The following is a 23,243-nucleotide window of genomic DNA, read 5'->3' on the forward strand; positions in this document are numbered from 1 at the left end:
TTTTCTACCTAAAATGATAAGGATGTATCCAAGGTTCTCGGGTGTCCAGCCGGATCCGATCGTCGAAGTTCCACGATATTTCGGCGAATAACCGTTCCGCGATAATCTGGTGGTGTTTATGGATTCCATCAGCACCACCTGATGATGGCGGAAGGGTTATTCGCCGAAATATCGTGGAACTTCGACGATCGGATCCGGCTGGACACCCGAGAACCTTGGATGCAGCACATTCGCCGGGAAAGCCTCAGATCACAGATGATGACGATGTTGGGTTTGTGGGGCGCTTAACTGCGCGGTCATCAACGCCCGTCCATCTAAAATGCATATACATCGGCGTGACTCTTTAGTTTTAATAGAAGTTTCCCACCTTTATCTACATTCCTCGTCACGTCATGCTAAGAGTAAGGGTCGTTGCTCGAGAAGTATTTCACCGTTAGGAAGAGCTGCCCGTCAGAAGTATTGCGCTCTGTCGAAGGACCTCGCTGGCAGTGTAACGGAACAGTTGCCGCCGTAGCAAGCGGTGCGAGACGGAAGCGGCGGTGCGGAGAGTTCTACCTAGTAATACCACGCACGGGGTGTTGTTTTAAGCGCTGTGCCAACGCTGGAGGTTTTATAATTTGTGCAGGCGGTGCCCCACAGCTCGTACACATTTCAAGGAAGTCGTATCTAAAATCCATTAAGAGCTGCTGATTCATTCTACCAGTTTCCATCAACCGACTACCATCGGGCATCGTAAGATTATTTAAATCACCATGTATGGCATCGTTCTTGTAGTGACTTTAAAAGTTGTATAAGAAACAGTCCTGCGGCACTGAAACTACCGCAGATTGCAAAACGCATTAATACTGTCACCGTGCCTTTTACTATTCAGTGTGTTGGTGGATTTTCACCTTCTCAGTGATTTTCGTATCTTGCCTATTTGTGTCCACGAAACTGAAGTAGAAATTGGTGAAGAAATTCGAACCGTATGGAAGGGGCCCGCTCATTTTTCAATATACATCCCAATCGGTTTGAGCATCCACGTGCAATATCTTCGAAATTTTATTTTACTTTTTACACAAAAATATACTGCCATAATCAGTCTCAGCGGAGTACGAAAAACCACAAACCTGTAGCCACGGATCGCGAATACTCGTCCCATTTACGCTTTGGTTTCTTCCTAACTCTTGAAACGCAATAGCTGGTTTCCTAAATAAAAAAGGGACCCTGCGACCAGGTTTTGAAGAGATGCGATAGTCGAGCAACTGCCGTTATCACTCTCAATGGTTCATCATCAGAATCGGTTTGGAGGGGGCATGGGATCCCGGCCGTCGTTGACGTTCCGGACTTGGAGCCGCTACCCCTCCATCAATTAGCTTCTCAATTGGCCTCCGAGGCTGATTAGACCCTGGTTCAGTCCTATCATCTAGGAAAAACCCCTAGCAGTACCGGGAATCAAACCAGGGTCCCCGGCATGAGAATCTATTGCGTTAAGCGCTCGGTTACGGAGGGAGACAGCTGGCCACAAACCATCGAATTTCTGTCACGAGCCAGAACCGCAGGTCAGTTCCGTGAATACTTTTGGCAGATCCAGCCTGATGTCAGGGCCTTCGTTTTCCACTAATGTGAAGGCCCATCGCCGGATCTAGGGTCTCAGACACACCCGGAGGTCGCGTTCCTCCCTGTCGGACGGCAACTCGACAGGTGATCGTGATTTATCCGCGGACCCAGGACAGCTTCATGATCTACAGGCCAGAGGCTCCAGGCGACGAATCACACTAATCCCGATTGTATCTCACCGAAAATACGTTGTACACTGCGAGTTCTTGATCGTTTGTAAAGTGCACTAATTCATAGTACCACTAAAATAATGGGTATAACGTAGTTATGGCTACACAGTAATGAACATAGTACATAGTGTTAGTTTAAACAATTCATCCTCCCTTTTTCTCGCTTCTTTCAGAGACCTGCGCCTGTCTCAGTTCTTTTCTAAAACTTTGATCCACAGTTGTAATGCCTACTAAAAATGTTTGAACCATCTCTTTGTACGCGCTATTTTTTACATTCTTGTTGATATAATGTTCTTGTGTCAGTTTCCACAAGGCATTTCGCAGTACACTTGAGGGTTTTTTTTTTTTTTACACAGGGTATATCAAAACGAATCATCCGATTTAAAAAATCATGACTATTATGTTATTTGAGATATGTGTGTGAACAATGTACTGTTGGAAAAAGCAAACTCTCGAGTTGTACAAGGTTCTCGCTAGGTAGCAGCAGTGTGCGCCCAGTTCAGTTCCAGTAAAATCGGTGTCAGGACAACAGGAAGCTGTTTGTGTTCTACGTTTTGCATAGTGCGGGTCAGTGATAACTGTTCAGCGCGACTTTCGTGCTAGGTTTGGTGTCGAACCTCCTACAGCATTAGATGATGGCATGAATAGTTCCGAGAAACAGCAGGCTGTTTGTGTAAAGGTAAATCGCTGGGCCGTCCCCGAGTGTCGTTCCAGACGTTGGACACATCCGCCATAGTTTCACAGCCGGCCGGAGTGGCCGAGCGGTTCTAGGCACTTCAGTCTGGAACCGCACGACCGCTACAGTCCCAGGTTCGAATCCTGCCTCGGGCATGGATGTGTGTGATGTCCTTAGGTTAGTTAGGTTTAAGTAGTTCTAAGTTCTAGGGGACTGATGACCTCAGAAGTTAAGTCTCATAGTGCTCAGAGCCGTTTGAACCATAGTTTCACAAGAGTCCGCAGAAATCCGTCCGCCGTGTAGCTCGACAGCTCAACATGCCCCCGATGTCGGTTTGGCGTGCGTTGCCTCGACGTTTACACATGAAACTATACAAAGTTCACCTGCTGCATGCTCTTTGTAAAGGTTACAAACAACAAAGTGTGGAGTTCTGTAATTTCGTTCTTGGCCAGAAGGAGGATGACAGTTTTCTTCCACTCTTCCTCCGTTACCAACAACAGTCAATGAACTGAGACATTGCATAACAGCAGCTGTAGAAGTTGCAACTCAAGACATGCTCGCTAGAGTGTGGGAACAATTTGACTGCTGCACTGACATATGCCGTGCATCTCAAAGGGGACATATTGAACACTTATGAAAAGGTATGAAAAAAAACTTTTTGAGTTTCCTGTTAATCAAAAAAGTACATTTATTGTACATGTTTATCAGTTTCAGAAATATAGACATGCCAAATGGGATGATTCTTTTTGATACGCCCTGTACTTGTAGCAAATGGTTCAAATGGCCCTGAGCACTATGGTACTTAACTTCTGAGGGCATCAGTCCCCTAGAACTTAGAACTACTTAAACCTAACTAAACTAAGGACTTCACACACATCCATGTCCGAGGCAGGATTCGAACCTGCGACCGTAGCGGTTTCAGACTGTAGCGCCTAGAACCGCTCGGCCACCACGACCGGCAGTACTTGTCGCAACTAAAACTTGTAGTCAGCTGAAAAATGCAGGAAAATTCACGGAGTTTGTGAACTTGACCCGTGTCTACAATAAGCTCATGCGTGGCTTGCTAATGTTCCATAGTGAAACGAAGATGCGTGGAAAATTGTTTCATACTAATATAAGTTACTAGTGAGAGGCCGCCTCCAAATTCGTACGGCAGCAGCTGCGTTCCACGCGGGCCAGCCTCAGTTGTTTGTAAACCGCAGCACGTGGCGCGCGTCCTTGACAGGCCTCGATGTTTGTAAACACCTTTCTCTTCATGCAGGTCGCAGAGGCTGCAGTGACGCCGTGGCCGGTGGAGCGCTACGAAGCCCCGCAAATGGCCAGCTGCCGTAGCTCGGCTCTCGTTCCAGCGCTCTTAGTTTACGTTAAAGAACGAGCTTTCTTTCTGCTAACCAACAGCTTTGGCGTCGCTCTACTTACGTTGTGGTGTGCTCTAACCTGTAAACGAATACATTTCTCAATATGCAGAAAGAACCGCTACGTAGGTAATCAGCTGCCTTTTCCAGTTTCACACACAGCTAAATTCAGCAAATTTTGTTCTTCGTGCCACAGAATATCTCGAAAACAATTATATCACTGTCTTAAAATATTTTACATATATTCACACGGTAGCATCACAAGGAATAATCCTTCTATCCATGACAGAAACGTTGATTTCGGAAATATGCCAAAGCTAGCTGTTTATTTTCGTTTTTTTATCTGCCAAATAAACAAGACCGCTCACGTCGACCTTCCAGTGGTTTCTGTAAAACCTCAGTAATATTTTCTCCTGTTGAGTGGTAACATTTAACACATTCTCGTTGGAGGCCTGTACGAAACCACTGCTGCTAGCTTTCAAGAACTGTTACAGGCAGCATCGAGCAAATTCTTTGAACTGGAAGTAAATTCTACCATATGAAAGTACAACTACTCCTAATTAATACTTACTGGTTATTATATAACATTACATTACATTCTGCTCCTTAGACTGTGTCCATTCAATCTGTAAGAATACCAAGTTGTTTTATGACTGGTGCAATAAACATTCAAAAAAAAAAAAAAATCTTTAACATGCACTGGCATTAGAAAGCCATTACTTGCTACCTGTGAGATATTTCCTTCATACGCTTTCCCACATACATGGTTCTTCTAATTGAACTTTCGCTACTTGAGGGAAAGTACACGGAAAACTCTTTATTTTATTGGTACCCAACTTTATGGAAATGATGTTCAGACTGGGTGGCACAGGATTTGTGTTGTTACTAATTTTAGTGTCATGACTTGCCGTTAGGCGCCGTTACTGGTAGGGCGACGTGGCGCTGTAACACAAGCGTCAGTGTGCATTACAGTTGCAGACAGTCGACATGGGTCTGGACAAGGTGAGCTGCACTTAGCTCTTAACGCTGTTTCATCAAAACATCATCAGCAGTGATGCTGCTCTTCGCAAATATCGACACATTAAAGGAATATTAGAGTTTCTCTTTCCTCGCCCGGGTTGAAGAACGTGGTTCGGAAGTTCGAATTAAATAGCGATTTGGAAATTGCTCATAGAAGAGGTCGACAGCCAACTGCGGCAAAAATTGTTGAAGAAGTTACCGTGCCATGGCTGAGAATGCCGGACGCAATGTGTGACGTGCAAGTAGCGAACGAGCTGCGATACGAAAGTTGAACATTCCGTGGTCCACCGTCCGAAAAGTGCTGCGAGAAGTTGTGAAATGGTATCTCCAGTGCGGTTCCAGGTTGTCCTGGATGCAGATGGCCGTCTCATAGAGCAACGGTTGTAACCTGGAACGTGAACATGGTACGCAGTTAACCAATGTTACTCTCTCAAGTGGAAATTAAAATACGTTTCTTTCAATGGTTTCAACATCACTTCTCTTCTGCATATCCTTACAAATATTTCAACATAGTTCCATTGTCCCACTATCGCTCGATTTTCATGGATGCTTTCTTAGGTAGTCAAAGTTTAATTATAGCTACCCAGTATAATGAAAAATATATTCATTATGATCTTCTTAACGCTTAAAATCTGCATCATTACATTGCCAAATGGTATTTAGTCTCTTTGAATAATACATATGGTTTTGTTCACGGCTTTTAATCAGTAAATAAGTTGCAAGTATTGAGACTTACACTTATACAGTTACAGCATTTCTCAGTTTTTGCCTATTTGGCTGTTTAGACAATAGTCAATACTTTATCTTGAGACTTTCGCGACGATTTAGTAAGAGAACAGTGAGATAAACAGCTTAATTTGTATGATTTGATAATTATTAAATCTTTATTTTCTCATCATTACTTTGTGACTGTATAGAAAGATAATAATGAAAAAAACTGCAAGTCAGGATCTTGTCAATTATACAATATACTTATCTTCAACTATTTCCAAATCCCTCCAAATCAGTCTGAAAATTGTGTAAGCATTCTAACAATAGTCACAAATCGTGCAAACAATATGTATGCAGTGTTCTGGTTTTATATTCCTATGATATTTCTATGTTTGAAAATTTGGATAATATTTATTTATATTTATTAATTTGGTTAAGTATAATGACTCAGTGAGAGATAATGTTTGTATAGCCGCATTCTCATCAGATTTTGTCATATTTTTTCAGGCTGGTATCCAGGACCCAGAGATCCACAGGCAGGCCAAGACAATTCTGATGGAGATGGGAAAATTCTACCAGGTCATGGTAGGTATTTGACCACTTTGGAAGATTTTAAAATTCTGTGAGTTCAGTTACACAAATATAGAATAAAAGAAGTTGTGATTTACGTCAATCTGAATTCTTCAGGTGTTCTGTGTACTGGAATACTTAAATATACCTTCAATGTGCTTTCCTCATTATTAGACAGCACTTTTAAAGTTTCAGATGAATGCTCTTTAGTGGTATACAGCTGTTTTTTTAAACATCCTTTTACTAAATTCAGATCGTTTAATAAATCTATAAGAACTAAATATTATGTGTGTGGTTTTTCTTTAACATTGAGTGAGAGATCACTTCATGCAAACTACTTAATAATATCTAGTTTAATGATAATACTGTTAGATAATAATACCTCCAAATTCCTTTGTTCTAGTCATATGTTACTCTCTAGTCATATGTTAGTCTCTTGCTCTTGCAAATGTGTCGTACTAGAATATTTTTGTAAAGTAGATGGGTTTTTTAGGTAACATTTACTGTCTTGAGGATGCATCTTACATACAGCTAGTATTAACCAGAGGTCACCTTATTTATTGGAGAGGTTAAACTGAATTACAGCAATATCACAACTGGCTATAAAGCTATGCACAATACAGTGCACTGGTAAAACAAGGGGCATAACGGTATGAACAGAAGGGATAACTACAATTACAAGAGTACACAGATGATCAAGCGATGTTGACTGAATCAGGGGAAGAAGTACAATTTGTGATGGAGAGGCTGCAAGTGTTAGAGAAAAATAGTATGGAATGAAGATAAATGAAGTAAAGACTAAGATGATGTAAATCAGTCAATGGAACTGTGGCATCGTAATATCATTGAAAAGAAAAAAAAATTAGAACTCGTAAAATCTTTTGGATATGTAGGAAGTTGAGTTCGACAATAGAAAATGTAAGCCATGTGCAAGAAATAAGAAATACGAGGGCATGATGAAAAGTAATGGCTCTGAGCACTATGGGACTTAACATCTGAGGTCATCAGTCCACTAGAACTTAGAACTACTTAAACCTAACTAAGCCAAGGTCATCACACACATCCATGCTCGAGGCAGGATTCGAACCTGCGACCGTAGCGGTCGCGCGGTTCCAGACTGAAGCTCCTAGAACCGCTCGGCCACTCAGGCCGGCGAAAAGTAATTCCTCCGAATTTTTATGTGAAAACTCTTCAAGCTTTTTAAATAAAACAAACGTTATTCACATTTTACGCCTTTATTCTTCATGTCCGGATATTTGCAGCCCTCTCTCGCTACAGGGCTCCCAACTGAAGCATGTAACATGGCGGTGTGTAACGTAACTATGTCAGAGCATAAGAAAATTCAAAGAGTTCGTCCGCACATGGAACACTCTCTCCTTCAGCATGAAAATGCCAGACCACACACGAAAGATGTGACCAGCAACAATCCTTCGCCTTGGGTTTACTGTCATCGATCACCTTCTATACAATCTTGTCTTGAACCCAGCCGATTTTCATTTGTTTCCAACACTTAAAGGATCTCTTCTACGACTTCACTTGGAATGTGATGAAACGGTGCAAGCAAAGGTGAGGCTGTTGCTCCGTCAACAAAGGCAAACCAACTACAGTGACGGTCTCAACAAACCTGTCTCTCGTTGGAGAAATATGTTCGCCGCCAGGATGACAATATTGAGAAATAAATATGTAGACCCGAAGAATAAGGATGTTGCATTTTAATAACATTTGTTTTATTTAAAAAGCCTTACGATTTATCACACAACAAATTCGGAGGCATTACGTTTCAGCAAACCCTCATACAAAAGAGAGCTAGAATATCCGCAATGGTTTGTTCTGTCAGCGTGAGCGTATCTGTAATCTCAACAAGCTGCAAGAGGCGAAGATTGCGTTGTGGAGAGTCTTAATTATAGAATTCTGAGATCCACATTCCTAAATAATTAGAGGAACATACTGACTTCTCCCACACACGTCTCGCACAATGAACACGACGCTAAAAGTAGAAAAATTGTAGTTCATACAGAGGAGAGGGAATAAAATAAATAGGATATAAAGAAGACAAGGTGAAGTATCTTCAGGATAAATACGGAGAAATAAAAAATGAAATGGTCATTAAAAGGAATGATTCAGCACATTTTTTAAACCAACATAACCTTCGATGAAATTAAAAAGCAAGGGATCCGACATTAAGAGTGGCATGGGAATCCGCTATTTAAGTCAGAGGAGAGAGCAGATAGGTTGAAAGAGTATATTGAAGGCCTCTAGGAGACGTAGGAACTGTCAGATGAAGTGACAGAAGAAGAAATGGGAGTGGTATGGAAGATGTAGGAGATCCAGTATTAGAGTTTAACACAACTCTGGAAGACTTGCAACCAAATAAGGCGGAAGGCATAAATAACATTCCTTTGGAACTTCTAAAATCATTCGGGGTCGTTGGATAGTTTGATAGGTTTTTCTGGAGAGAAGTGCTAAAAGTGAAATAGACTGACAGAATGACAAATAAAGAAGTGCTTCTGAGAATAAGATAATGAAGAAAACACTTGGATGAGGCATATACCGCGAAGAAATTGCCCACAACAAAGGATCATCTAAAGAAAGTTTGCTAGGAAGACATGGAAAAGAAGAAAAAAGACTGGAATGCTGAATGCTGCTATAAATGAGGACGTAATTAGTAGGTTAAAGGAGAAGCATGGGACACGGGGCAGAAGGAAGTGAATAGGATGCAGTCTATTTCTATCGCAATACAGAGAAGTCAAAGAAGAAGAAAAGCGTAGTTCATTACATTTCATAATATCTATTCTTACCTTCTTTCACATCTGGCAAGTATCTGTTAAGGTGAAAAATGCCATTTTGCACCGTTGGTGGGGGCCCACGTTAATTATAATTATCCGGGCTGTTATGCCGTGGTCGGTTGATGAATTTTGTCTCAATCCCCAGCGTTTCGTCTCCGACTGCGGGAGACATCTTCAAGGGGGTCGATAGAAGGTCCAACACACCCACTGGCTCGCTACTGACCACGGCATAACAGCCCGGATAATTATAATGGACATGATATTTCCGGCCGTGAAATTCTACATTTTAGTATTGGCCCACGTTAAGTTTAGATCCACCGATAACTCGCTATTCAAATCAGTTCAATTGTTGGAGGTACACAATAGGATCATGTCTTCTAAAGCACTGCATTGCTCAAAACGACCCTCGTGTTGAAGATAGTTTTACCGTCGCCACTTCTTACAAAGCGTAGTTCTATAAAAAGTGTCGTATTTGGTATACATTGCCAGATATAGGAAGTGTTATATCTTGAACGACTTGACGGAGCGCTACCAAAATTTCTGTGGCTGTGGGATATGTTGACTAAAATTTAATGCTTATGTTAGCTTGGCCATGGTGCTGTGGCTCTGTGGTGAAGTACCTGGCTGCAAATCCAAAGGCCTTGGATTCGATCCTCGATTAACTGTAGTATTTTATTCTGTCACTTGTCATTTCTCTCATCTCTGGCTATGTTTGCTGATATTAAAAATGCCAGGGTGCACCGTGGTTCGGATTCCACGTTAAACCACCTACAACTGGCTCAGTTCAGAGGTAGGAGGAAGGCAATAGCACACCACCTCCTGCCCGTGCCTACTAAAGCACTGAGGTGTTCAAAAGAATTTTCAGGTGGATAACTCATTTACTTTTTTATGCTAGCTTATTTTCAGGAGAGAAAAAGGCCATTCCTTAAAGATGAAGAATAATGGAAGTATGCGATGGCCTTCAATTGTGCCTGACGTTAATAGAACTTTTCAGTGGAGGCCGAAACAGGGCTTGCTCTTGGGCGTGGGTGCGTCAGAACTATATGTTAGACAGACAGCTGTGTGTATTGCAATGCAGTAGAAATAGTGGTAACGAGATGAACTCAGGACGTGTGGCAAAGAGAGTAGGCAGAGGAGCTTTCTCGAAGACTACGGCACGAGAAGGTCGTAGGATTGTTCTACTGATCCTAACAAAAGGACAGATGACTACAGCTGAAATACTGGCAGAATGTAACCGCAGACAGTCGGGAACAAGCTAATGGAAACTGGGTCAAGATCTCGAGTTACCACGCGTTGTTTAGTACTCACACCAAGTCACACACAACAAAGACTTGCGTTCTGTACAGTCACATTGAAGTGGGCCACTGAACGGCGTGTCTGTAGATGGTCCCGTTAAAGGTCGCAGGAAGCAGCGATTCTCAAATCCAACTCCTGGAATCAAGTTGTAGGGAGCTATTGGATACGACAACACTACTGATTTTGTAACTGTTGAAAAATGGCTGAATGTTCGCCAGTATGTAGCAGGAATGGGAAACCTTTGAGACAACCCTCTGTTACCAGAGTACCAAATGGTATATTCAAGGAAGGTAATGTACACGGCCGGTTTAAGTTTCAAGGTGCACAAGCGTCGTCTTGGGACGCCAGGCTGAGAAGCAGCCAGAGGCGCCCATAGTGCAAAAGTGATACGCAAGGTTTATCATAATTAGTAGCGAAAACAATGCATTTTCACATTCACCAAATTTAGATTTATTTTGAAAAGCCTTGCGAAGAGCACAAGGAACAGCAATTATTGTAGACGCTAGAAAAAGACGCGCCGGCGGTCGCACGTTCGAATCCTGCTTCGGGCATGGCTGTGTGTGATGTCCTTGTGTTAGGTAGTTTAAGTAATTCTGAGTTCTAGGGGACAAATTACCTCGTATGTTAAGTCCCATAGTGCTCAGAGCCATTTGAGCCAAAAAGACGCACCGCGAAGGAATTATCTGACTGGGACGGAAATCGCTACACTTAGTATACGCGCACAGACAGACAAATGATTACAATTTCAGAAAAACTGGATAATTTATTGAAGAGAAAGAGCTTCACAAGTTGAGCAAGTCCATGACGCATTGGTCCACCTGTGGCCGTTATGCATGTAGTTATTCGGCTTGGCATTGATTCATAGAATTGTTGGATGACCTTCTGGGGGATATCTTGCCATGTTCTGTCCAGTTGGAGCGTTACACCGTCAAAACCCCGAGTTGGTTGGAGGGCCCTTCCCATAATGCTCCAAACGTTCTCAGTTCGGGAGAGATCCACCGATATTGGTGGCCAAGGTAGGGTTTGTAAAGCACGAAGGCAAGCACTAGAAACTCTCGCCGTGTGCAGGCCGACATTATCTTTCTGAAATGTAAGCTCAGGATGGCCACTATTAATACTGGTAATGGTGGACATTAGTTCGGAGTGGAATGAAAGCTTAATCATATAATACTCGCTACCGGGTGATCAAAATGTCAGTATAAATTTGAAAACTGAATAAATCATGGAAAAACGTAGATAGAGTGGTACAAATTGACACACATGCTTGGAATGACATGGGCATTTATAAGAACCAAATAAACACAAACGTTCAAAAAATGTGCTACAGATTGCGCGTCATCTAATCAGAATAACAATAATTAGCATAACAAAGTAAGACAAAGCAAAGATGATGTTCTTTACAGGACATGCTCAATATGTCCACCATTATTCCTCAATAATAGCTGTAGTCGAGGAATAATGTTGTGAACAGCACTGTAAAGCATGCCCGGAGTTGTAGTGAGGCATTGGCGTCGGATGTTGTCTTTCAGCATCCCTAGAGATGTCGGTCGACCACGATACACTTGCGACTTCAGGTAACCCCAAAGCCAATAATCGCACGGACTGAGGTCTGGGGACCTGGGAGGCCAAGCTGAGCACACGATCATCACCAAACGATGCGCGCAAGAGATTTTTCACGCGTCTAGCAATATGGGGTGTTTTTTTTTTTGTTCTAATAAAACCCCATGTCATTTCAAGCATGTGTGTCAATTTTCACCTCTATATCTACATTATTCCGTGTTTTCAAATTTATACTGACCTTTTGATCACCCGGTACATTTCCACAAATTTCGCTAAATGTTGGACTGTTGCTACGTTCCGTGAAACTTCTCACTTTTGTCAGTGTCTCGGTGCACGAATGTAAGAGCTTATTTTGCGAGATGAACGTCGCTGTTGCAGGACGACTTCCTGGACTGCTACGGCGACCCCGCGCTGGTGGGCCCCGGCACGGACATCCAGGACGGCAAGTGCACCTGGCTGGCAGTCGTCGCCCTGCAGAGGGCGTCCGACCAGCAGCGCCGCTTCATGCAGGTACGCGGAGCCGCCGCACTCCCTGCAATACCGAGGCAGTGGTTGTCAGTACCTTGAAGGTGGCAGGGGCAAAATATAGGCAGAGAAGCGCCATTTACAATTTGTACAGAAACCAGATGGCAGTTATAAGAGTCGAGGGACATGAAAGGGAAGCAGTGGTTGGGAAGGGAGTGAGACAGGGTTGTAGCCTCTCCCCGATGTTATTCAATCTGTATATTGAGCACGCAGTAAAGGAAACAAAAGAAAAATTTGGAGTAGGTATTAAAATCCACGGAGAAGAAATAAAAACTTTAAGGCTCGCAGAAGACATTGTAATTCTGTCAGAGACAGCAAAGGACTTAGAAGAGCAGTTGAACGGAATGTACAGTGTCTTGAAAGGAGGATATAAGATGAACATCAACAAAATTAAAACGAAGATAATGGAATGTAGTCGAATTAAGTCGGGTGATGCTGAGGGAATTAGATTAGGAAATGAGACACTTAAAGTAGTAAAGGAATTTTGCTATTTGGGGAGCAAAATAACTGATGATGATCGAAGTAGAGAGGATATAAAATGTAGAAACAAGCGTTTCTGAAGAAGAGAAATTTGTTAATATCGGCTATAGATTTAAGTATCAGGAAGTCGTTTCTGAAAGTATTTGTATGCAGTGTAGCCATGTATGGAATTGAAACATGGACGATAAATAGTTTGGAGAAGAAGAGAATAGAAGGTTTCGAAATGTGGTACTACAGAAGAATGCTGAAGATTAGCTGAGTAGATCAAATAACTAATGAGAAAGTATTGAATATGATTGGGGAAAGGAGAAGTTTGTGTCACAACTTGACTAGAAGAAGGGATCGGTTGGTAGGACGTGTTCTGAGGCATCGAGGGATCACCAATTTAGTATTGGAGGGCAGCGTGGAGGGTAAAAGTCGTAGAGGGAGACCAAGAGATGAATACACTAAACAGATCCAGAAGGATGTAGGTTGCAGTAGGTAATTGGAGATGAAGAAGCTTTAACAGGATAGGGTAGCATGGAGAGCTGCATCAAACCCGTCTCCGGACTGAAGACCGCAACAACAACAACAACAACCTTCGCGGTATGGCAAACCACGTTGGGTGGAATGTTGCAGACACTATTATTATGGTCTATTTGAGTTTGGGGCGCGGGAAGTTCATTGCTTGCATGTCTGTGAGTGCGCTATACGGTGAGGTGACAAAAGTCCACAATCTAATATAGCATTGGACCTCCTTTTGCCCAGCATACTGTACCAACTCTACGTGGCATGAATTTAACATCTACATTTACATCTACAGGGTTACTCTGCAATTCACACTTAAGTACCTTCCAGAGGGTTCGTCGAACCATTTTCATACCACTTCTCTACCATTCCACTCTCGAATGGCGCGTGGGAAAAAGGAACACCTAAATCTTTCCGTTCGAGGTCTGATTTCTCTTATTTTATTATGATGATCATTTCTCCCTACGTAGGTAGGTGTCAACAAAATAATTTCGCAATTGGAAGAGAAAGTTGGCGATTGAAATTTCGTAAACAGATCTCACCGCAAAGAAAAACGCCTTTGTTTCAGTGACTGCCACCCCAACTCGCGTATATCAGTGACACTCTCACTCCCTTTGCGCGATAACACGAAACGGGCTGCCCCTCTTTGCACTTTTTCGATGTCCTCCGTCAATTCTACCTGGTAAGGATCCCATACCGTGCAACAATATTCCAGAAGAGGAGGGACAAGTGTAATGTAGGCTGTCTCTTTAGTGGTTTTTTCGCATATTCTAAGTGTTCTACCAACAAAGCGCAATCTGTTTCGCCCACCCCACAATATTATCTAAGTCGTCTTTCCAATTTAAGTTGCTCATAATTGTAATACCAAGGTATTTAGTCGAATTGACAGCCCTTAGATATGTGCGAGTTATCGTATACCCAAAATTTATCGGATTTCTCTTAGTACCCATCTGGGTGACCTTGCACTTTTCTTTGTTTAGTACCAATTTCCGGCCTTGCTGAGTGGCTGAGCGGTTCTAGGCGCTACAGTCTGGAACCGCGCGTCCGCTACGGTCGCAGGTTCGAATCCTGCCTCGGGCATGGATGTGTGTGATGTTCTTAGGTTAGTTAGGTTTAAGTAGTTCTAAGTTCTAGGGGACTGATGACCTCAGCAATTAAGTCTCATAGTACTCAGAGCCATTTGAACCATTTTTTTGCCAATTGCCACTTTTCGCACCGTACAGAAATTCTCTCTAGATCATTTTGTAATTGGAATTGATCGTCTGATGATTTTACTAGATGGTAAATTACAGCGTCATCTGCAAACAATCTAAGGGGGCTGCTCAGATTATCACCTAGATCATTTACGTAAATCAGAAACAGCAGAGGCCCTATGACACTACCTTGCGAAAAGACAGATATCACTTCTGTTCTACTCGATGATTTACCGCCCATCATTACGAATTGTGGCCTCTCTGAGAGAAAATCACTAATCCAGCCACACAACTGAGACAATACTCCATATGCACGCTATTTGATTAATGGTCGCTTGTGAGGAACGGTATCAAAAACCTTACGGAAAACAAGTCGTTGGAATTCCCCTGCAGGAATTTGAGCCATGCTGACTTTATAACCGCCATAACTGCGAAAGTATTACCAGTGCAGGAGTTTTGGCACGAACTGACCTCTCGATTAGGTCCCGGGATTAATGTCGGGAGATCTGGGTGGCCACATCACTTGCTCGAATTGTCCAGAATATTCTTCAAACCAATCGTGAACAATTTTGCCCCGGTGACATGGCACATTGTCATGTTTGGGAACATGAAGTGCACGAACGGCTGTAAATGGTCTCCAAAAAGACGTACATAATCATTTACAGTGAATAATCCGTTCAGTTGGACCAGAAGATCCAGTCCATTCCTTGTACACACAGCCCACACCATTATGAAGCCACAACCAGCTTGCACACTGCCTTATTGACAACTTGTGTCCATGGTTTCGCGTGGTCCTTGCGACACTCGAACCCTACCATCTGCTATTACCGAATGATATCGAGACTCGTCTGACCAAGCCATGGTTCTCCAGACCTGAAGGGTCCGCACGATATGCTCTCGAGCCCAGGAAAGACGCTGGAGGCGATGTTGTGCTATTAGCGAAGGCAGTCGCTACGTCTGCTGACGTAGTCCATTAACGTAAGATTTCGCCACACTGTCTTAACGTATACGTTCTTCGTTCGTCCCACAACAGTTTTTACAGTTATTTCTCGCAGTGTCGTTTGTCTGTTATCATTGACGACTCTACCCAAACGCCGCTGCTCTCGGTCGTCAAGTGAAGGCCGTCGGCCATTGCGTCGTCCGTGGTGAGAAGTAATGCCTAAAATTTTATATTCTCAGTACACTCTTGACACTGTTGATCTCAGAATATTGAAATCCGTAACGCTTTCCAAAACGGAATGTCCCTTGTGTCTAACTCCAACTACCATTCCGCGTTCAAAGTCTGCTAATCCCAGCCCTGCGGGCATAATCACGTTGTAAACCTGTTCATATGAAACATCCGAGTACAAATGACAGCTCCACCAACGCACTGCCATTTTATACCTTGTGTACGCGATACTACTGCCATCTGTTCGTGCACATCGCTATACTCAGCAGTTTTGTCCCATAGGAACTTATCCCAAATTTCCCAATTTTCACCTCAGTGTAATTAATGTAATTTTGACATCGCGGTCACTACAGGAGCGATACTTAGGTTTCTGTAGTATAAGGGGACAGTCAAATGAAAATGAGACAGATGGAGAACAAATAGGTAAATGTGTTTATTATTTCAAAAGTAATGGCTATAAATGTTACTATATTTGTCGCACTGTGAAACAAGATGGCCAATGCCTTCATGGAAAAATGTTTTTGGTTGCCTACGGAACAATGACTGTATCCTGGCGTGCAGCTCTTCGTCCAAAGCAATCAACGGCCTCGCTTTACAGTGCTCGCCAACATGTTGCCAAGACTGCTTCGATAACACTTCCTCCCTTATGAAGGTTCTTGAAACTTTGTAACAAGGCTTTCGTGAGACAGTTGACATCTTCGTTCAAGAGTCTGCCAAATCAGTATTTTTTCGGCATCTCTGTGATGCTTTCCCAAGCACAAAAAAACTTGTGTTCATATCTTCTGGCGTTGATTGTGTACATTGTGTATCTCCTGTTAGTCCTATTTGGCATAGGCCCCACACTCTTGAGCAATATTATAGGATGGTATAGCAAAGACAGTCAGTCTCGATCGCAACTAATGTTTATTTACTCGTATTTTGCTACTTGGTTTAAGTCAAACTTGATCATCTTAAGACAACTGATTCTAAAATTGATAAAATGGGCCAAGTATTTCAAGCTAATCAACATACAAACTAAATTAAAGCAACATGATAAAATATGTATGTATCCTTGGTGACTTGAAGAGACGACATACGGAGCTGTTGGACGTACCAGAAGCTACTAGTCAACGTTTGCTGACTAGCATGTAGATGCTAGGAGTTTCAATGAGAAAGCTCCGCTCACCCTTCCACACGTGATAATTAGAGTACAGCAATGAGCAAAGAAACTAGCAAACGTCGTATGCACAATAGAAGCTAACCTCATATTGTACGTGTAAACATAATATAACATTGATTATAGTCCACAAATATATTTAAAATACTTGAAAGGACATTAAAAATTTAATAGTCCAATGTTAGCGGCTTGAATCTGAAGAAGCTGCCCCCTTTGTGCATTACAAATAACTATTACAACGTTTACATCTTGCCAGAGAGTGTAACATAGGCGATACGAACAGCCAAACAAGGATACTTCAGTAGGACTCCAAAGGTTATCATACGGGCACACGCTCACTATTCCAGCCGTCCTAGCTACCATTGGCGTCCTACTCTAAGTACCTGTGCTTGGCTGTTTGTTTCGCCAATGTGATTTGCAGCTGGTAAATTTTTGTCTGGAACTAGTTACCAAAAAAATAAATATTAGGTGTGACCTAGACTGACTGTTTTGTCACGTCTCTGAAGGAGATCGTTGTCGTTCCGGTGTGTCATGGACTACACGAGTGGTTTGTAAGGAATCTCCTTTGCACACTAGTAGCATTAACCCAGTATCCTATCAATGAGCCTAAGTTTCCTAAGGACATACTTGATTATTCCATTTCTTATCAGCGCAAATTGCGACAACCCGATATTTTTGTGTTGACTGATTGAAGTCATCATAAGACGTTCCTTTTTTTCGTTACATGAAATGGACAGTTTCAGAGTGATTAACATTAAAAACAAATTGCAGTATTTGGACCAATTTGAAATCTTATCAAGATCTTTAAATTTATTTCGTATATGACTGGCGTTGAATCTGCAGCTGTGGTTAAAATAGCGAATGCCTTGAATTAATATTACATCAACAACTTAAACAGAGTGATTCTTCCATTAACTAGCTTGTGAGCCACTGAAGGTTCATCTTCAGATGATCTGTATTTACAGGCATTTTACGTTTTGAAGCAGGTGCAGCTACTTGATCGCATCGCTCCAGCATTGTATAAGAACTGATTCTATGAGGAACCGGATTGATTACTTTCCAGTATAGAAAACACAGCACTTCGATGCAATTGGTTTAGCAACTTCTAACATAGTTAAACCAACTGCATCTAAGTGCTGTGTTTTCCACATCGGCATTATGCAGACAATTTAACGTCGTTGTTTTAGGCAGTGGTTGGTGGGAGGAGTGATATGGACTATTGTTACGTAAGATATCGCTAGAGGTCGGGTCTGAACGACCGCGTTTCCACACTGGCAACCTAAGCAAGCATTTATGCCGCAGATATTACCGAACACCGCTTTACTTACGGTTCTCCGTTGATCGCTGTTTTCTTTCCTTGTTTTAAAATGTGTGAAGAGACTAGTCATGCTCCATTACGGGGTTTGAATACTACTCTCCGCAATTGTCTTACAGTCATTCAAGACATGGAAATATATTTGTTTACTTTTTCATCCATGTCATGGTTTGTATTCCGATGTGATGTTCCATGTTCAAACCAGTAGCGAAGTTGGAGCAAGAACTCCCTTGTTGAACGTAACCTAGTCGTGTGAACCAACCACTCTTACCACAAAACCATATTAGCGATACAGCCTGATGCTGATTGGACTAAATGACTGTAGATACTACACTGACAACGGTGTTCGCTTAGAGTGGGAGGCCGAGGGAAAGCCTTTTCCTCGTAGGGAAAAGGTAGGAACCTGAGGGAAATGAGAACTCACGTATCTCTCCCAGTTAATTCTTAACCATCTCGGTAATGTCCGGGAATCGGTGTACATCGAAGTTGCACACCCACTGCAAGCGATACGTATCGAACGTTCGACACTGTCAAGTCTCGAAGCGGGAAATACACGTCTTGTTTTATACTTCAACAGCGGAGCGTCGGCTGAGAGCAACAAGCTTAGCAGTTTGTTACCGGACACCGTGACAAAAGTTTTTGACAGACAATGTTATAAATATGTTTATTGATCGCTTCAGTCATAGTAATTCAACCTGTACTCTTAAGTTCCTGCAAACAACGTACTCGTATATCATGATACTTTGTATGAAACGTAAATTGTAGCTTTACCGTTCCACTTCCTTTAATGAAATAAAACTCATGTAGTGACTGTTTGTCGATGTACGTCGTGTCGTTCATACCAAGAAGTATTTTTTTGTTTTCCATACGTTCGTCTTTCGTCGTGCGTCTTCTCATCATCTCGGGAGTCCACCGTTTGATATACATCGAAATGGGTCTGCAGCTTCGATGTGCACCAATACTTGGATATAATCCCATCTTTCTTTATTTTTATTTCCTTTTGGCAGTTTGTGCATCCCCTGTTGGCCAACGCCTCAGTATAGTCCCTTTCACCACACAAAAGAAAACAAAGACACCATTACCATTATTTAGTAACTTGTGTCCTCGGGGCCTTGTGCCGGTATCTGAGAGCTGTAACCCCTGTTACAGGAGTGCTACGGCAGTAAGGAGCCGGAGAAGGTGGAGGCGGTGCGCCAGCTGTACGACGAGCTGGGCCTACCCGCCACCTACAAGAGCTACGAGGAGCAGAGCTACGAGCTGCTCTGCACCCAGATACAGCAGATCTCGCGCGGCCTGCCGCACAAGCTCTTCTTCAAGTTCCTCGAGAAGATCTACGTCAAGGACCCCTGAAGGGCCGCTGTCTCGTCCACCACTATCTGCGATGATCGTATAGTGCTCATTGAGACCCCTAGATCAACAGCGGAGTTAAAGTTTCAACGGTACAGGGCGTGTGTGATGGAAGAGAGAACTGTTTAGTTCTCTAGCAAGTTTCCTAAATGGTTTTCTCATTTTTAAGACACAAAACCTGTAATTGAACTTCTCTCATGGTTTGTGGCAGTCACCTACTTTAGACGATACGTAGAATCTCTAATTTTGGTCCCCATTTTCTAGCTTACGTGTCTGGTCGGAAATAGGTTGTGGCTTTTGGTATAGTGGCAGACACGTATGAATATCGGGGGGGGGGGGGGGGGATGACAGTAAACCTGACAACAGGAGTGTGAGGCTTTGAAAATAAAAGTTTGTACATCACACAAATTTCGTAGTGTTGTTCTTTCACCTTCTTTGCCGAAGTCGTCGTTTGATTACCAGTGCATAAAATTAATGACTTGCGCACTTTCTGCAAATTTGTCCTGCGAATGAACAGCCTGCGTCGCATGAGGCTCTGGGTCAGTCTCACCTGGATACGTAATGCGCATATCCAGCCTCAGAATGGCCACAAATAAAAGTTACTTTTCTCGATATTGCCAGTTGCCTTAATTACTGAATATAGTATCTTCTTCTGCCTTATAAAGAATTATGCAATACTATATACTCAAGTGTTAATAATAATGTCTTTATCATCTTCGACATAAGTAATATGTAAATACTGTCAACAGTGTTTTTGTATATATGTATAACGTTTATTGTTAATAAATTGGACTATTACTATGTGTTATGCTTATTTCTTTCAAATTCATCATTCAATAGTGGTACAAGTCCATTTTTGTTCATATTGAGAAAAAGAGTCCTAAAGTTAAATGAGCGCTGAAAAATCTGCAGTTGAGATACTAGAAATATTCAAGCATATGGCTTCTTGCCAGAGATGAACCTTTCTTTCTGTTTCTTTGGATCATTAATTTCAGAAGCATTATAGGTAGAAAAGTGGAGGTAATGGACTGGTACCACTATTGAAATACGCCCTTCATATATTCCATGGTATCTATAAACAAGAAATTATCTCATTACTGAGAAATCGTCACGATTGACGTCACGAGCGACGGCGCGGCTATATAAGCACGGCAGTGACAACCACACGACAATCATCCACTTGACAATGGCAAAGGAGATCTCTGCCGAAAGCTCGTGGGCAGTAAACCACTTGACGCGCCTTGAAACCTGAGAGTGTTTTATTGACAGTCATTTGGTCGGATGTATCTTGTTTCCTACTGTTTCCAACTTCTGACCGGGTTTACGTCTCGCGTACGTCGTCCCAGGCCTACGATAGAGGCTGCTTGCTGCCAAGAGTGAAATATGGCGGGTTTCGGTGAAGACTTACGCAGCCGTATTGCGATATTCTATGCGCCCCATGTTTACTCTGCAAGGTCGAATTACTGCCAAGGATAATGTGCACATTTTGGCTGATCAGGTCCATCACAAGATAGAAAATCTGTTCGCCAATGGTGGTGCTGAGTTCCAACAATACAAGGCCACTGATCACACAGTTCGCATTGTCTGGGGCTGGCGAGCGCGAGGATGAATTGTCGCATATCCCCTGGCTACCGCATTTACCAGATCTCAATGTTACTGAATCTTTGTGGTCTACTTTGGAGAGAAGGGTACCTGATCGGTAGCCACCTCCATCATCGTCACCTGATCTTGAAACTGTTTTGAAGGAAGATACGATACCCTTGAAATCATACAGGAACTGTCTATATGCATTCGAAGAGCACTGAAAGTTACTTTGATTGCCAGCAAGTTTCTCACACAGTATTTGGCATGATAATGAGGTGTGTTTTTGGTGTTCCCATATTTTTGTCCATCCCCCATATTTGGAGTGGGGCATTCAGATGTGCAGAACAGAATTTATGTCGCCAGCAGACATTGACTTCAAAAGTCACATGTCGCCAATGACATACTTGCGAGCTAACTATCACTGATCAATGTTATTTCTCTACAATTAGATAACGACAAAATAGCAGAAGACTAGAACAATACCGTGACCATTATGGGCTTACTTAACAGTGGTTCCAAAAATGGTTCAAATGGCTCTGAGTACTATGGGACTCAATATCTGAGGTCATCAGTCCCCTAGAACTTAGAACTACTTAAACCAAACTAACCTAAGGACATCACACACATCCATGCCCGAGGCAGGATTCGAACCGGCGACCGTAGCAGTCGCGCGGTTCCAGACTAAAGGGCCACAGAGACAGTGATTCCACTAATTCCACATAGAACAGCGGACACTCCCTCGGACTAACGTCCAAATTCTATGCGATGTATCTCAGAACAAGATTGGGCCACTAGTTCCCACATTTATGCACCGCACATTGTCGAACAATTACACAACATGGCACACTCAGGGGTTAGGCAAACAGTAGAGCTCCTCACTAAACGTTTCGTTTGGCCAGACACTAAACATGACTGTAGAGCAGGGGCAAAGGCTCGATTGGCGTGCCAGTGCAGCAAAGTTGGTCGTCATACACAAACTCAACTAGGACACTTTGACATACCATGAGCACGTTTTCGACACGTGCATCTAGACCTCGTCGGCCCCTTTCAGGAACTGAAAGGTTGCAGACCATTACTATCGATTACTGAACGAGTTTCTTGCCTATTAGCTGCTGTCACAATGAAAGACATTACAACAGAGTCAACATATTGACGCTTTGATAGCTTGATTCGGCTACCCTGAAACGATAATGACAGTCTATGGCAGTCTATATAAGACCATTCTCTTTGAGGCATCTCCAACCTATATGGCATTATGCATAATCGTTCAACTGCATACCACTCTAAGAGTAACAAGCTTACGGAGCAGTGACACAGAACCCTAAAAGCTCCACACATGTCCTACGGAGGACTGTGGATGGAAATATTGCCATGGGTACTACTGGGAGTTTGTACATAATTCAAAGAAGACCTACTCTGATCGCTAACATAAATCGTGAATGAGAATCACTCACAATCTCGGCAGAGTTCGTTCTACTGACTCAGTTCCTTGAACTAGCAGACTTATCAGCGCTGGTCCAGCAGGTGAAGAGGCATGTCAACCACATGCACGTACCAGTGGCTGCCTCACATACCAGCTTGAAAATTTTCGTGCACAAGGCACCGTGTAAATGTGAATTCTTAAAGCTAAGGGAAGATATGATCTGGCCAGCTTTACAGCCACCCTACTCGGTCCTGTCTACAGGACACTACCACATTGGAAATTTTACTCAACAGAAAAGCAACGACGGTCTCTTTAAGCCACTTAAAACATGCGTGAATTCTGTGCGAACATACAGCTACACTTGACACGGTCCAGAAAGAAACAAACAACAATCTATACGGTAATTTATTTCTCGACATGCAGATGGCTAATTCACATTCTGAGGACCCAGTCTTCATCAAACATTAATCCAGAGAACATCAATGAAACTTGTAGACAATGATCTTATAGCGGACGCCTAGCGTGACAATCGTGTAGCAGATAACAGGACGATAGCTCGACAACTCACACACTCGTATCAGCTACTTATGAGCATCGATTATGCCGCTATATCTTTGCATCTATCAAGAGATGGCGCTCTCGCTCTTACAGTCCTAATGAAACAACAACGACAGCTACAATACACAACATCAAAAAAAGCTTCAGATCCTCCTACCAATAAACACCCCAGCCGCCCCAGCCTCCGCCACTGCCTGCACCAATCCAGTCTAGGTACAGCCGACCCCACCGACCGCCTCAACAT

The 23,243-nt window shown here is 42.8% G+C and overlaps 1 protein-coding gene across 1 annotated transcript in view; it reads left to right on the forward strand.

The window, feature by feature from the left end:
* LOC126272190 (farnesyl pyrophosphate synthase-like) overlaps positions 1-20,237 on the forward strand; it is a 246,943-nt gene extending 226,706 nt beyond the window's left edge. The window contains exons 6-8 of the mRNA XM_049974868.1: positions 6,039-6,116; positions 12,122-12,253; positions 19,237-20,237. Of these exons, the coding sequence (XP_049830825.1) occupies positions 6,039-6,116; positions 12,122-12,253; positions 19,237-19,437 (411 nt within the window). The 3' untranslated portion in view covers positions 19,438-20,237. The remainder of the gene's footprint in view (positions 1-6,038; positions 6,117-12,121; positions 12,254-19,236) is intronic.
* Positions 20,238-23,243: the final 3,006 nt, after the last annotated feature.

This window comes from Schistocerca gregaria, chromosome 5 (assembly GCF_023897955.1).
Source record: "Schistocerca gregaria isolate iqSchGreg1 chromosome 5, iqSchGreg1.2, whole genome shotgun sequence".
Lineage (NCBI taxonomy): Eukaryota > Metazoa > Arthropoda > Insecta > Orthoptera > Acrididae > Schistocerca > Schistocerca gregaria.